Raw genomic sequence first — 14,086 nt, forward strand, 5'->3', positions numbered from 1 at the left:
TTAAACAATAAAAAATTTGTTAATCCCCCTCCTTGTCAGCAGCTACACCCAAATATGCTTGTTTTGCTGTGTTTTTTGCTTTGGCATTCTTCAAGACAAATATTGAGCTTTCTACCAAGAAAAGGCGCCTTTTATTATTTCTTTGCTTTCAATCTTGTATATACATGACTGAAGTATAGCCCCTTATAGAAAAGAATACTCCGTAATCCTTTGTCCTGATGTCTTAATTTAGCTTAAATTCATTTTTATTATCAGAATTCAATCAAAATTAAGTGCACATACACCATCAATATTGGTCAAACATGTCACTTCAATGCATGACAAGTCTCACATCAATTTACTAAACGGCAAAAATAAAGAAAAAAAAGGAATCAATATGCGACTTCTCAAATGAAAACAGCTGTCAAAAGCAATTAAGAAATCCCTTCTTGTTTCAAAGGATTTGCATAACCCACTTTCCAAATTTTCTACAACAACAAATGGCCATCTTTGAAAGTATTACTAAATATTTTGAGGATTCTATGGAGAGGGGCATAGTCTGGTCAACTTGTAGAAACATTGGTAATGGTGCATTATGTGGGCACTGCTAAAGAAATCAAGTTTGGTTCATGCTAATGAAATAAAATAAAATAGGATGAATATGCAATAATTTAAACAAATTTGGGCTATATATTTCGGCTCAACAGAATTGTTGTTGTCATTTTAATGACAAAAAATATCATTTTAATGGCAGGGAACTTGATTTTAATGACCAAGTAATGGAAAATTTTCTGCGGGAACAAATTTGTACTCGGGGGCGGATTATTTGTGGGGAAACGTCCATAACGGCTGGGATGACTGATATTTTCTGGGGGGAGGTGCGTTAAACAAAAAAAAAACTAAAAAAAAAAAAATGGGGACTTACGTATTATTAGGGCACCACCTAAATTACAATTCAGACAAATATGTTTTTTTTGATGGGGGGGTCAAACCCCGACCCCCCCCCCCCTGGGTACTGCCTTGGCCAAGGGAACAAATTTGCTATTGTATAAGGAAACCAGTCACAAAACCTGTCAAATAGGCTATTTGCAAGAGATTGCTATAGATAAATGACTGCAAAGCCGTGGTTTCTCAATGAGTGTCAATATTTACATGATTGATTTTTGGGGTTTAAGGGGGGAAAAGGTACCTAGGTTTGGTTTAGTTACATATTTAATATATGGTATGATTCCCCCCCCCCCCCGAATGTGCAAATATATAGCCCAAGTTTGTTTCTAAATTATTATACATTCATCCTATTTTATTTTACATTTGTATATATATATATATATATATATATATATATGCATCAGACAATGAATGGAACTTGGCAGGTTGCACAAAAATGTGCATTTTTACATGAAATTGCATCTCTGTGAACCTGGGGTAAGACTATCTTGCAGAGTTTTGCCTAAGATTGGAAAGCACACTTATAGAAGAAGCAGACTTTTAGTTCTGTGGCTTCAAGACTATTTACTCCTGAATTCAGTTTGTTTTATCTACCTTAACTGTAGCGCATTTGTTAGAAGCACATACTGCCAATTTTTGTTGGACCAGGAATAGTATGTTTTTTGTTTTCTCTTTATGTCATGTTGTTAGCTAAGAAATTATTCCAAGGAAAAGTTACTTGCCAAATAGATGGCTAACTAAAGTGTTTATAGGGTAAGTTTGTTTCTAGCTAGTTGAATAAAGAAAGTATTGTTGGGGAAAAGTTTCTGGTCAACTAGTGGAAAATAAATTGTATTCTGGGGCAATATTTGTTTCCAGCTAGTTGGCAAAATTAAGTTTTGCTGGAATGAATTTACTATTAAACTAGTTGGGAAAAATAAATTTCTTCAAAGGTGAGGCTAATAGCCACCAAGTTTGAAAATGGATTGTTTTTATGAACAATTTTTCTTTCTAGCTAGTTGGAAAAATTAAGTAATTCTGGGGAGAAGTTATTAGTCAACTAGTTGGAAAAGAAAAGTTTTGCTGGGCAACATTTATTGTCAACTAGTTGGCAAATTTAAGTGTTGCTGCAGAGAAGTTATTAGTCAACTAGTTGGAAAAATTAAGTTTTGCTGGGGAGAAGTTATTAGTCAACTAGTTGGAAAAATTAATTGCAAATTCTAAAAATTAGACAAAAATATTCATCCAGAAAAGAAACAAAGACAGATAAATGAAGGAACATACACAATTTATGTCCATTAAATGTAAGATAGAAATGAAAAAAACTTCAAATATGTATCCATTTTCCTTAAACAGGCAGGAGGAATAACCCTCCAAGCTTTGCAAAATTCAATCTCACTTTTAGGACCAGGTATAAGACTAATTATCCTGGGAAATAAAACAAAAAATCCCTGGCTTCAAAGACCAATATATAACTCAAAATATATCTCCCATTAAGAGGGAGAGAGATGGAAGTTGTAACACAATAGTAACAATAGTGATAATTAAATTTGAAAAACCCTATAGTATTAACATATTTTATGCTATTCGGAATAAATTCTAACTATTATTAGTCAACTAGTTGGAAAATAAATTGTTTTCTGGGGCAATGTTTGTTTCAGCTAGTTGGCAAAATTAAGTTTTGCTGGGGAGAAGTTATTAGTCAACTAGTTGGAAAAATTAAGTTTTGCTGGGGATAAGTTATGAGTCAACTAGTTGGAAAATGAAAGTTTTGCTGGGCAACATTTATTGTCAACTAGTTGGCAAATTTAGATTTTTCCTATAAAGACAGGCCACACTTTACAGCTAGATGACTAAAATGTTTTTAATTATAAGGAGATTGGATAGTACCATTAGATATAAGCTTATAAACTAATTTTTTCCAATAGTCAAAGAGTGGATATCTGTTTCAGAGCATCCTTTCCAATGAGAAAGATTTAGGATCATTGAGAAAATAAAGACTATGTTAATTTCTTTGGCAGTGTATTATATAGGCTATCTTAGGGATATATCCAGGACCATTAAGGGAAGATGAGGTGCACTATCAGAAACACTAAAGTGATGCATGAAAAGAACATGAAATAAGGAATCTAATGGTAATTTTTTTAAGTTTATTAACTCATTTTCTCCTATGAAGCTGCTGATATATTATGCTTACTTGCATTGTACTCCCATTTCTCATGATTGGGTTTAGTATGGGCTATTTAAGGCTATTTGTTTTTTCTTAAATTGATGAAATTGTACAATATGACCTAAGTTGTCATTGTAAATAAGTACAAAAATATTACAATCAACAACAATCTGCATAGTTTTGTTTATAGCATAGGCAATAGGCTATATATTTTAAATTAACACTTTATTTACATTTCCAACATGTGAAACTTATATTTACAAATAATTTTTTATTTTAGAAGTGACTTAACTTTTTTAAGGGAATTCACAACAGACAGCATATTCACAGTAGGCTATAGCAATTTTTTCTGTGGTGTCTAAATATATTTATATGGATTTGTTGACACAGAAGGATATATCCACTACCAAACATTAATAAGAATTTAAATAAAGGATCAAATCATTTAGTACAAAGATTTGAATAACACAGTTAGATTATCTTTCTTATCAACAAAGTTTTCAGATTAAAGGAGGATAGAGTATATTCCCCCTATCCCCTATTTATTCACAGATATGCTGAGCAAAGGAGTAGCTTTTTTCTCTATCCTTGCTTTGTTCCACTTACTGTTGGCATAATGTTGGCTAAAACACCATGTCACTCATCATGACATGCAATGCATGCATGTGTGTGAACAAATGAGCACATTAATCAATCATTATCATTTCATAAATGAATCCCGTTTGAACTCAATATTAACAAGTTTGATTTTGTTAACAGTAGACTGTGTAAATGTAAAAAAAAAGAAGCTGCAGCAGCATATGTATTTTTAAATCTGAGGACATGTGAGATAAAATTGAGCAATGAAAGTAAAATATATTATATAAGTGGACTTTCCAAATCTGTTGTGTTAAGTGTAAAAGATTTGTTTTGAGATACCCATTTTAAGTAAATAGCATTTGTTTACTTGTATTCTTGTAGAAAATTCAGGGATGAAATTTTAGAAAACTTCTATTTACTATTTACTGCCATCAGAATATAGTTAAGGACCCACAATAAAGAAATATTGCTAGAAAATAGTTACCAGGCTTCAACAAGCTGAAGAAGATTTGAATATGGAATCTAGGGCAGAAACGAGTGGTGAAAAAAAATATCTGGTGGCGCATTCAAAATTCCTTGCGCCAATGGCAAAAAAGGGCGTGTCTGCAGAAAAAGGAAAAAAATAAAGATTGGGTATATTTGTATTCTGGGGAGTTATTTTGAGCATTTTGTCTGGTAGAACATCTCTCCATGAATGTAATTTCAGATCCAATTCCGCTAATGAGGGATTTCAAGAGTAAAAGGAGTATTATATTTCTGCTCTACTTTTCAAATTTACCTTGCTTTAATTTGCACTTGCAAGCATTAAGAATTTACAAGTTCTTCAACTGATCAATATTAGTGTGAAATAGCTATACCCTGTGAAATACTAAGTATTTTTGCAAGTTCTCTAATAATTTCATTTCTATTAATAATTTGATGAGGAGCAGTTTCCTCTGTTTTGTTTTCCTATTTTCCACCCGTTTTGGGATCCCAGTAAAGAACATCCAGAAATTCTGGATTATTTTTGTTGTCCATTCACTCCCTTTCTCTTTCAGAATCCATTGCCATTCGAGCTGATAAGCCATTGAATGTGACTTTACATATTGATATGGATATTGTTAAGGGGGCCTCAGCTTGTAATGTCAGTATATCTTGCACCTCAACTCTGGTACAAGTTGGATCATTTAGTAAGGAAGAAGGTATGCTTTTTAAGAGAAATATTATAAAAGAAATCTCTTTCAGAATCCATTTCCATCCAAGCTGATGAGCCATTGAACATTACTTTACACACTGATATGGATATTGTTAAGGGGACCTCAGCTTGTAATGTCAGTATATCTTGCACCTCAACTCTGGTAAACGTTGGCTCCTCAAACAGTTTGTGGTAACAAACTGTAAGTAAGAAGCAACCCAGCTCAATAGTAATCAAAACTCTAAATAACAAAATTTTGATACCAATAGATACATCAAAAGAATCAGATTTAAATGCTGATTTCAAATATATTAATTTCATCAAGTTCAGTCTTACCCCTCAAAATTTACGCGCCTAAGAAAATATACCTCATTTTTGAAAAAAGGAGAAATAACCTATAAAAGTTATGCAATCTAAATAAAAATCATATCGCTAGATACAGCGTACAAGAGAAACCCGATGTAGTCGTTTGAAGATCATATCTGCATCAACGTAGAATTTTGCACTTTTGGAAATAGGAAAGATTACGGATGCGTGTTTATTCTTTTTTTTCCCAGGGGTGATTGGTTCGACCCAGTGGTCCTAGAATATCGGGAGAGGGCTCATTCAAACGGAAATTAAAAGTTCTAGTGCCCTTTTTAAGTGACCATAAAAATGGAGGGAAACTAGGCCCCCTTCCACACTCATTTTTTTCCCAAAGTCACCTGATCAAAATTTTGAGATAGCCATTTTGTTCAGCATGGTCGAAAATATAATAAATATGTCTTTTAGGATGACTTAATCTCCCAAAGTCCCTGGGGGGGGGGAAGCTGAAAGTTATCAACTTTACACAATGTTTACATATAGTATTGGTTATTGGAAAGTATACAGACGTTTTCAGGGTGGACTTTTTGGGGTTATGTGGGAGGATCTTTCCATGGAGTAAGTTTCATGAGGGAAGTGACATTGCTATGAATGGGGCGCTGGATTTCCCAGCATTATTTAAAAGAAAAGATCAGAAATCAAATAAAAAAAAAACAAGTTTTTCAACTTGTTCAACATTATTTAAAAAACAATCAGAAATTAAATAAAAAAAACAAGCTTTTTTAATTTAAAGTAAGGAGCACCATTAAAACTGAAAATGAACAGAAATTATTCTGTATATGAAAGGGGCTGTCACCTCCTCAATGCCTCGCTCTTTACAGTAAAGTTTTTTATTGTTTTAAAAAATAGAGACGTGAGAAAGAGTCTAACTTTAGTGTAAAGAGTGAGGCGTTGAGGAGGGGACAGCCACTTTCATATACAGAATAATTTCTGTTCATTTTAAGTTTTAATGTTGCTAACCTTCAGTTGAAAAACATGTTTTTTTTATTTAATTTACTATAAAGGAAGGAGGCATGATTTTTAACAGAAATCATAGTCAGCACAATAGCTTTGCCTAAGTAACAAACAATGTTGGGACAATGTATTATTCATTTAATTTTTTTCTTGGTCTTAGACCAGGGCACTTCATATTGAAAGATTTGTTGTAGAAACTTCGAAAAGGGCTCATTCGATTGGAAATTGGACTGGCTAGGGCCCTTTTTAATAGTCGAAAGTGATTGAAGGGCAACTAGCCCCCCCCCCCTACGCCCATCATTCCCCCATACACCTCCAATAAAAATTTTGAGATAGCCATTTTGTTCAGCGTAGCCTAGTTGATTTCCAGATAGAAAATATGTTTTTGAGTAGATCACTCCCCCACAACCCTCAGGGCAAGGGTTTTAAGTTATGCCCTGGGGGTAAACAAGAACTATGTTGGCACTTTAGTATTGTTTATTATTTTCTTTCCTTTACACCAGGGCACTTCGTATTGAAGAAGTTCTCGTAGAAACTTTGAAAAAGACTCATTCAATTGGAGTGGCTTTTGCCCTCTTTAATAGTCGAAAGTGATTGGAAGGTAATTAACACCTCTTCCACGTCCACCATTTCCCGAAACACATCCAATCAAAATTTCTAGATAGGCATTTTGTTCAGCATAGTTGATTTCCAGATAGAAATTATGTTTTTGAGGAGGGACACTCCTCCACAGCCCTCAGGGCAAGGGTTGTAAGTTATGCCCTTGGGGCATATAAGGTTTTCATAGAACGCATTGTCGTAGAAACTTCAAAAAAGGGCTCATTCGATTGGAAATTGAAATGGCTAGTGCCCTTTTTAATAGTTGAAAGTGATTGGAAGACAATTAACACCCTTTCCATGCCCACCATTTCCCCAAACTCATCCAATCAAAATTTTGAGATAGCCTTTTTCTTCCTTGCAGTTGAAAGTTGAGGAAATTATACCTTTGAGCAGGACAGTCCCCCCACAGTCTTCAGGGCAAGGGTTATAATTTATGTCCATGGGGCATATAAGTTTTTATTGAAATCTTTGTCCTAGAAACTTGAAAAAGGGCTCATTCCATTGGAAATTCAAAAGTCTAGTGCCCTTTTTAATAGTCAAAAGTGATTTGAGGCAAGTAACCCCCCTCAGACGCCCACATTTTCCCCAAAAACATCTAATCAAAATTTTTAGTTAGCCATTTTGTTCAGCATTGTTGATTACCAGATTGAAATTATATTTTGCAAAGGACAATCCCCCACAGCCCCTAGGGCAAGGGTTGTAAGTTATGCCCTGGGGGCATATAAGGTATTTATAGAAAGCGTTGTTGTAGAAACTTCAAAAAAGGCTCATTCGACTGGAAATTCAAAGGGCTAGTGTCCTTTTTAATAGTCGAAAGCGATTGGAGGGCAACAAATCCCCCTCTCACGCCCACCTTTGCCCCAAACACATCCAATCAAAATTTTAAGATAGCCATTTTCTTCAACGTAGTTGAAAGTTCTGGAAATTAGTTCTTCGAGGATGACAACCCCCCACAGCCCTCAAAGTAAGGGTTGCAAGTTATGCCCTAGGAGCATATAAGGTTTCTATAGAACGCATTGTCATATAAACTTCAAAAAGGGATCGTTCGATTGGAAATTGAAATGGCTATTGCCCTTTTTAATAGTCGAAAGTGATTGGAAGGCAACTAAAACCCTTTCCACGCCCACCATTTCCCCAAAAACATCCAATCAAAATTTTGATGTACCTATTTTTTCCACGTAGTTTAAAGTTCAGGAAACTATACCTTTGATTAGAACACTTTCCCACAGTGTTCAGGGCAAGGGTTATAAGTTATGCCCTGGGGGCATATAAGTTTTTAACGAAATCTTTTTCGTAGAAACTTGAAGAAGGGCTCATTTGATTGGAAATTAAAATGCCTAGTGCCCTTTATAATAGTCTTGAAAGGGATTTGAGGGCAACTAACCCCGCTCTCTCGCCCACCTTTTTGAAAAAAATACAAATGAATGTGCATTGTCAATTTAATATACATATACTGATATTTAGTAATCAAAATGTTAATATTATTTGATTCATTAAAGTTATAAAAGTAAAAACATTTATGTTTTTTTCAGTAAAGTGCAAATTATGTTATTGCCTTGGGAAGGCATATGGGTTTTGAGCCCAACTTATGTTAATTTCTGTTTGTTTTGGGCTTGACTAGGTTATTTATTGTAATTCCTGTTCGTTTTGGGTTTCATTTATTTATTGATGCTGATTTGTGGCAGTTTCATGCTTGGTAGATTATTTGATTTTATTTTTGCTCATTTTTTGTTTAATGAAGTTCTTTACTTTTCTTTGAAAAACTAATTTTGTGAAAAAGTTTTTTAATTAATATTATAATAGAAAGTCTCTTGTGTATAAGCTCTCCTCAACACCAGCTAGTTTTTATTCTATTAGATAAGGCATTTTTGTATATTTTTAACTTTTGTTATTCAGGTAAAATGATGTTAACAGTGGTATCTTGACGCGCTTTGTCTCAGACCTAATGAAAGGTGGTAGTATTATTCCTTTCATTGGTATGAGCTATCATTGAATATCTTTTTCATTTAAAAAGTAACGTATTTTTGACGTAATACCTTCAATTAGGTATTTTTTTTTCAAAGACAACACATCCGAAATCTTATGAGCAAATAAAATTACACTTTTGGATCATCACATTTATTATAAGTTGAAAACAGACGTAAAGTTTTGCATATTTCGACCACGTATAAAGTAGTCGTCAACAGCAGAAACTCTAAAGTACTAAACTTAAAACTTACATATTTATACAGAGCAAAATAATAACTTCCGGAAGTTATTAGATTGAATGAACCGGAAGGTATTACTTTTTTCTCTAAAATATGTTAGTTTTAATTTTAATACTTTATTGTTTCTGCTGATGACAACTGCTGTATGTGTGGTAGAAAAATCCAGACTTTTGTATCTGTTTTCACTATCTAATAAATGTACTTATCCCCATTTGAATATTTATTTGTTCGTTAAAAACAATGTATATCTTTTTTATTCGCAGATTATGCTGAATAAAAATTTAAATAAGTCTGCAAACCAAGATTAGAATATTAAAAGCTACAGTGATGACAGTGGTTAAATATGGCTCTGAAGCATGGGCGCTCCGAAAAGCGGATGAAGATTTGCTAGATCTTTTCCAGATAAATTACTTAAGGATTGTTCTGGGTACCCGTCTGACTGACCGTATTTCAAACGAAAAATGTGGTTCAATACCACTCTCTAGGGCTATAATGAAAGAAAGGTTGAGGTGGCTAGGGCACGTTGTGCGGAGGAAGGATGACAGATTGCCCAAGATTTTTCTTTTCGGCCAAACATCTAGGGCTAAACAGAAAGCAGGTCGTCCTCGTCTGGGGTGGGAGGACGTTATAAAGAACGATTTAGAGGAAATGGAAACTTCGTGGGAGGGTGTAAAAAGGGAGGCTTTAAATAGATTGGGATGGAGGAGGAGCGTGCGTAGCTGTGTTGGCCTCAGGCGGCTTGGTGCTGCGGTGAGTTGTTAGTAGTAGTAGTAGTAGTAATGAAAAATATTATAGAAAATGACCTGAGCTCTAGATTCTTCCAGAAGGCTAAAAAAATTATCTTAATTTATTATTGCATTTCCTGATAAATATGTTTAAGCAATTATTGAAAAACTAGCTGTTAAAGAAAATATTGTATGTATGTATGTATAAATTTATTGCCCATCATAAATGTAAAATACAACACTGATGGAGTATAAAGAAAGAAAATGAAAAAAAAAACAAATTATTTCTGACAAATACAAACAGAATCAAAACAGAGAAAAACAGACAAGAAAAAAAAAATTACAAATAGGGGCAATTATATGTAAGAACAAACCTATTATCAAAGACGGACATTTTCAGAGGTGCTTTCACCAATAATCTGCCTCCCATATCTCTCATTTCTTTTCTGTACCGCAGACACTGGACTTGCAACTCCATACCGCCATGATAATGAGCTGTTATTAGTCTAGGGAGGCAGCCTTAGCAAATATTTCACATACATGTAGAAACACTTCCGTATATCCTTAATATATGAAGCAGTAAAGAGAAACCAAAATTGTGCCAGGGCAAGTAGACGCAGAACAGCAAATCCATTATAAACGCTAGCTAAGATACGGTGGTTAAATTTAAGCTTTAACGCAACTAGTAAACCATACGCATTCCTAGCTTTTCATGCAAAAAAATCTTTCAAAAGTTGACACGTGGCGTGAAGATTTGACCCAATCGGTACACCAAGATACGTCAGTGTATCTTGTGCATTAATAACATGTTCACCTAACTGAACCTTTGTCGGGCAATCTGAACGGTGATTGAACACCAGGAACTCAGTCTTACTCTCATTAGATCGAAGACCTATACGTTTATACTCCCTATCGAGAATTCCAAAATTTTCCTCAATTCCAAAGACTGTTCTACTAATATCAAGGATGTCATCAGCATAGTTAACTAGCGAAACATCAATACCATTAAATATACATGTGGTTAGAACTTTCTGTTGTGGCACAATGATAGTATTATTAAACAGGGGGGGGGGAGAAGTAACCGCGCCCTGTCTAATGCCCTTTTTTACTGGAATTGAAGGAGTGAGTTCCTCCGTAACAGGTGAGATGGTAACCTTAACTTTGGCATTTAGCTTTTTATGCATATCACGTATCGATTTGATGACAGAAATATTGACTCCACGCTTATAAGCAGTCAAGAAGATATGTGGATGTATACCGGTGTCGAAAGCTCTAGATACGTCTAACCCGGCAAAATATACTACCTCATTATTTTCATGAGCATGTAGAAGTAAATTAGCAATCAAATGGTAAGCATGGTCACGGGCTACACCTTTCTTGAAGCTGCATCGGTTATCCGGTGTATAACACTTAACAGATATTTCGTCAATAATTAGTAACTCAAAAACTTTGCATAAAACCGGTGACACCGTAATTGGTCTAAAAGAGGAACATTGGTCCTTGGGCTTCCCCTTTTTATACCGGGGTTAACAATCCAGTACTAAACAAATCAGGAACTATACCACAACAGAATATCATCTGAAAGAGTAAGGTCAGATGCTCAATCAGGAGAGGTTACCCACATCTTAGATGCTGTGCACAGAGACCATCAACACCACGAGAAGTTTTCTTTTGTAGCTTAGAAATGCACTCAGTAACCGCAGATCGAGTAACAATAAAACTGATCGCATCAATTGGTTGGCGTAAGCAGCCATCAAGCCCCCTTTCGTACTTGTTTGACGATTAGAGATCAGGTTCAGAAAATTAACTTTTACATAAGCCACATTTCTGGTCACTGGCAATCTTGAAAGCATAATAGGCTTTGAAACTATCTCTTTTGAACAGTTTCCCTACGAAATTAGGTTCATCTGTGGCTTTATTTGATACTTCAGCTACTTATTTAGCCTGGCGTTGCCTAAGTACTTTCGTAAAATGTCGCTTTGTTTTCAGACGAATTTCATTTATCAAACCTTGCCGTGGCATACCACACTCCCTCCAGACATGAAACCAGAATTTCGATTTAGCACAGAATCAATGAGGTCAGAGTTACCTGACCAACCATGCTTCTCAGTCCAAAGACGTACTCTTTTTATGGGTACACTAGCACACTTGGCAGAGCGTAGAGCGTGAACGATCTCTACACAGTATATATTCACCAATATTTTGCTTCTCTGCAACGGTTAATAGTTTTTTTTTGGGAAAGTGGATGAAATAGCGCTTTGATCTTTTTCAAAATAGAATCACTAACAGCCCGGAACATAAACATATCTGCACAAGCCCAGTCAGTGGTTTCATGCTATTTACTATCATTGTCTGGACTTGGACCACTTGGTGCAATAAGTTGAACAGGGAATATATTACTGATAGGCATATGGTCGGAGACATGGAAAATGGAGATAAGTGAGGATCCTGAGTCTGGTTTTCAGTTCGGGGAACACATGAAGAAGTTCAGAGAAGAGGTCCTGCCAGAGTTATGGATATATGTGAAACATTGAGTATTCTTGACCATCAAGAGCTGAGGGCACATACTATTCAGAATATTTGCACGACTGCTGCTGTCGTCAAAAAGGTTACAGTTCATATCACCTGCAAGGATTACTGCTAGGTTTTGCACTTCACAATCAGACACAGGGAACTGACTTGGCGGCATGCTTGATCAGATTGTCTGTCTGACGTAGCATGACGGTAATCGGTGGGTAAATACACTGAGATCACCACATAATTCTGAATTTTGACTGCTGTAAAATAGTCACTGTCGCCAAAGTGTTCGGGAATGAGGACGTTTCTAGCAAGAATAGCAGAACCTCCACTCGGCCGACCAGCCCCGGAGTGTCTAGCGACACGAATTATTGCGACAGCAGAAGCAGTCCTACTCAATAAACATAGACTGTTGGCAGTGAGAAGGCGCTCTTGCAGGTAGAGAACCTAATTTGTGTCACATAGAGTTTGGACTATGGGTAATTTCACTGAAACGCCTCCATTAATATTCCATGATGTAACACGTAGATCAGTGCTCATTTTAGGGGATTCATAAGTTTCTGTGCGACAGGACATTTGTAGCTGAAACAAGGATGTCCAGCCTGGTTGCACAGCACACTTCATTTTATTTTGACAGGGGGTTTCCAGCTTGTTTGAATGTCCTGTTTGCGCACAACGCGAACAGCGAGTTAGAGCTTTACAGTGCTGGGCAATATGTCCGTAAGCTTGGCAGTTGTAGCAGCGAGGAGGGAGAGGGAGAAACTTATCAATGCGGATTCGCTCGTACTCGATTATCACCGACGAGGAAATGGCTGCTAATGAGTCTTCTTGGCGAGAGAACCGAAGGTTGTAGGACCTAGTTTTGCCGATACGGGAGACTTCGGTACAGTTAGTTATCAAACTTTGCAACTGGCTGTCAGAAACACTTTCAAGAACAAAATGGGAAATTACATAATATGCTAGAACTTCTTGCTGTAGGCTTAGTAATTGGTCCTTAGATTTAATAGCATCAGCTACAGCAGTAGCTTCATTTTCATCACTTACGACGAGGTGCCAAGTATCTTTTCCCGGTATAAGCTCAGTTATCGCCGACTTCGAGTCACCATGCAAGTTATCAATAAAAATTTTGCGGTCCTTGGGGTCATTCAGCGATTTAGGTGGATTCTTTAATATAACGGCAAAAGAGGTTTTGGATGATTGTGTGGGGGCTTGAGACAAAGAAGGCAGCGGGTTGCGCTTCGGCAGAACGTAATTATCGAATTTGACACATAGTTCGTTAACTTTACGAGTAAGTGTAGCACTTGATTCCCCTGCGATAACTGGTACTTCGTCAGGCTCGTACAGCACGAAACGGGGTAGGGGTATCTGCTTTTCATCACTTTTCAAAAATTTTTAGCATGTCCAGACAGTTATCTGCAGCTTTCTGTCGGTCACTTGGGCGATTCGTGCAGTTTGCAAAATTCCACAACATTTTCTTTGCTTCCATTAACGAATCAGTGCTAAAAAAGTCCTTAAGAAAGCACCTTAAGAACGGGTTGAAATTTGGTTTAAGTTGACTGAATTCTAGTAATTTGGCTAATTTTTCTTTTATATACAAGATTCGGCGAAAAAAAAATCGTCTATTGGCAACCTCCAATCGGCAACAATGAGTTAAAATAATTGTTCCCAGGGGAAATCACAGAGCTCAAAATAACCAAACAAAAGATAAGCCGATTATAAATAAAACTCCAAATAAGAGTCCACTGGGAAATCACTCACAATGTAAAACAGGGTTCTATCCAAAAAAGAGTTCTTTATACCAAAAGCTCTAGATCAAGACTGACTGACTGATTGTATGTAAATTGTTTACTAGCGTTTATTCTAGATTAAGTGAAAATAACCGTTCTTATCC

The 14,086-nt window shown here is 35.9% G+C and overlaps 1 protein-coding gene across 1 annotated transcript in view; it reads left to right on the plus strand.

Moving 5' to 3' along the window:
* Positions 1-14,086, plus strand: part of LOC148950894 (uncharacterized) — a 110,357-nt gene that overhangs the window by 3,404 nt on the left and 92,867 nt on the right. Inside the window, exon 2 of the mRNA XM_089090502.1 lies at positions 4,693-4,836. Within this exon, the coding sequence (XP_088946628.1) occupies positions 4,746-4,836 (91 nt within the window). The 5' untranslated portion in view covers positions 4,693-4,745. The remainder of the gene's footprint in view (positions 1-4,692; positions 4,837-14,086) is intronic.

This window comes from Artemia sp. Qi Xiang Cuo, chromosome 6 (assembly GCF_049724085.1).
Source record: "Artemia sp. Qi Xiang Cuo chromosome 6, ASM4972408v1, whole genome shotgun sequence".
Classification (NCBI taxonomy): Eukaryota; Metazoa; Arthropoda; class Branchiopoda; order Anostraca; family Artemiidae; genus Artemia; species Artemia sp. Qi Xiang Cuo.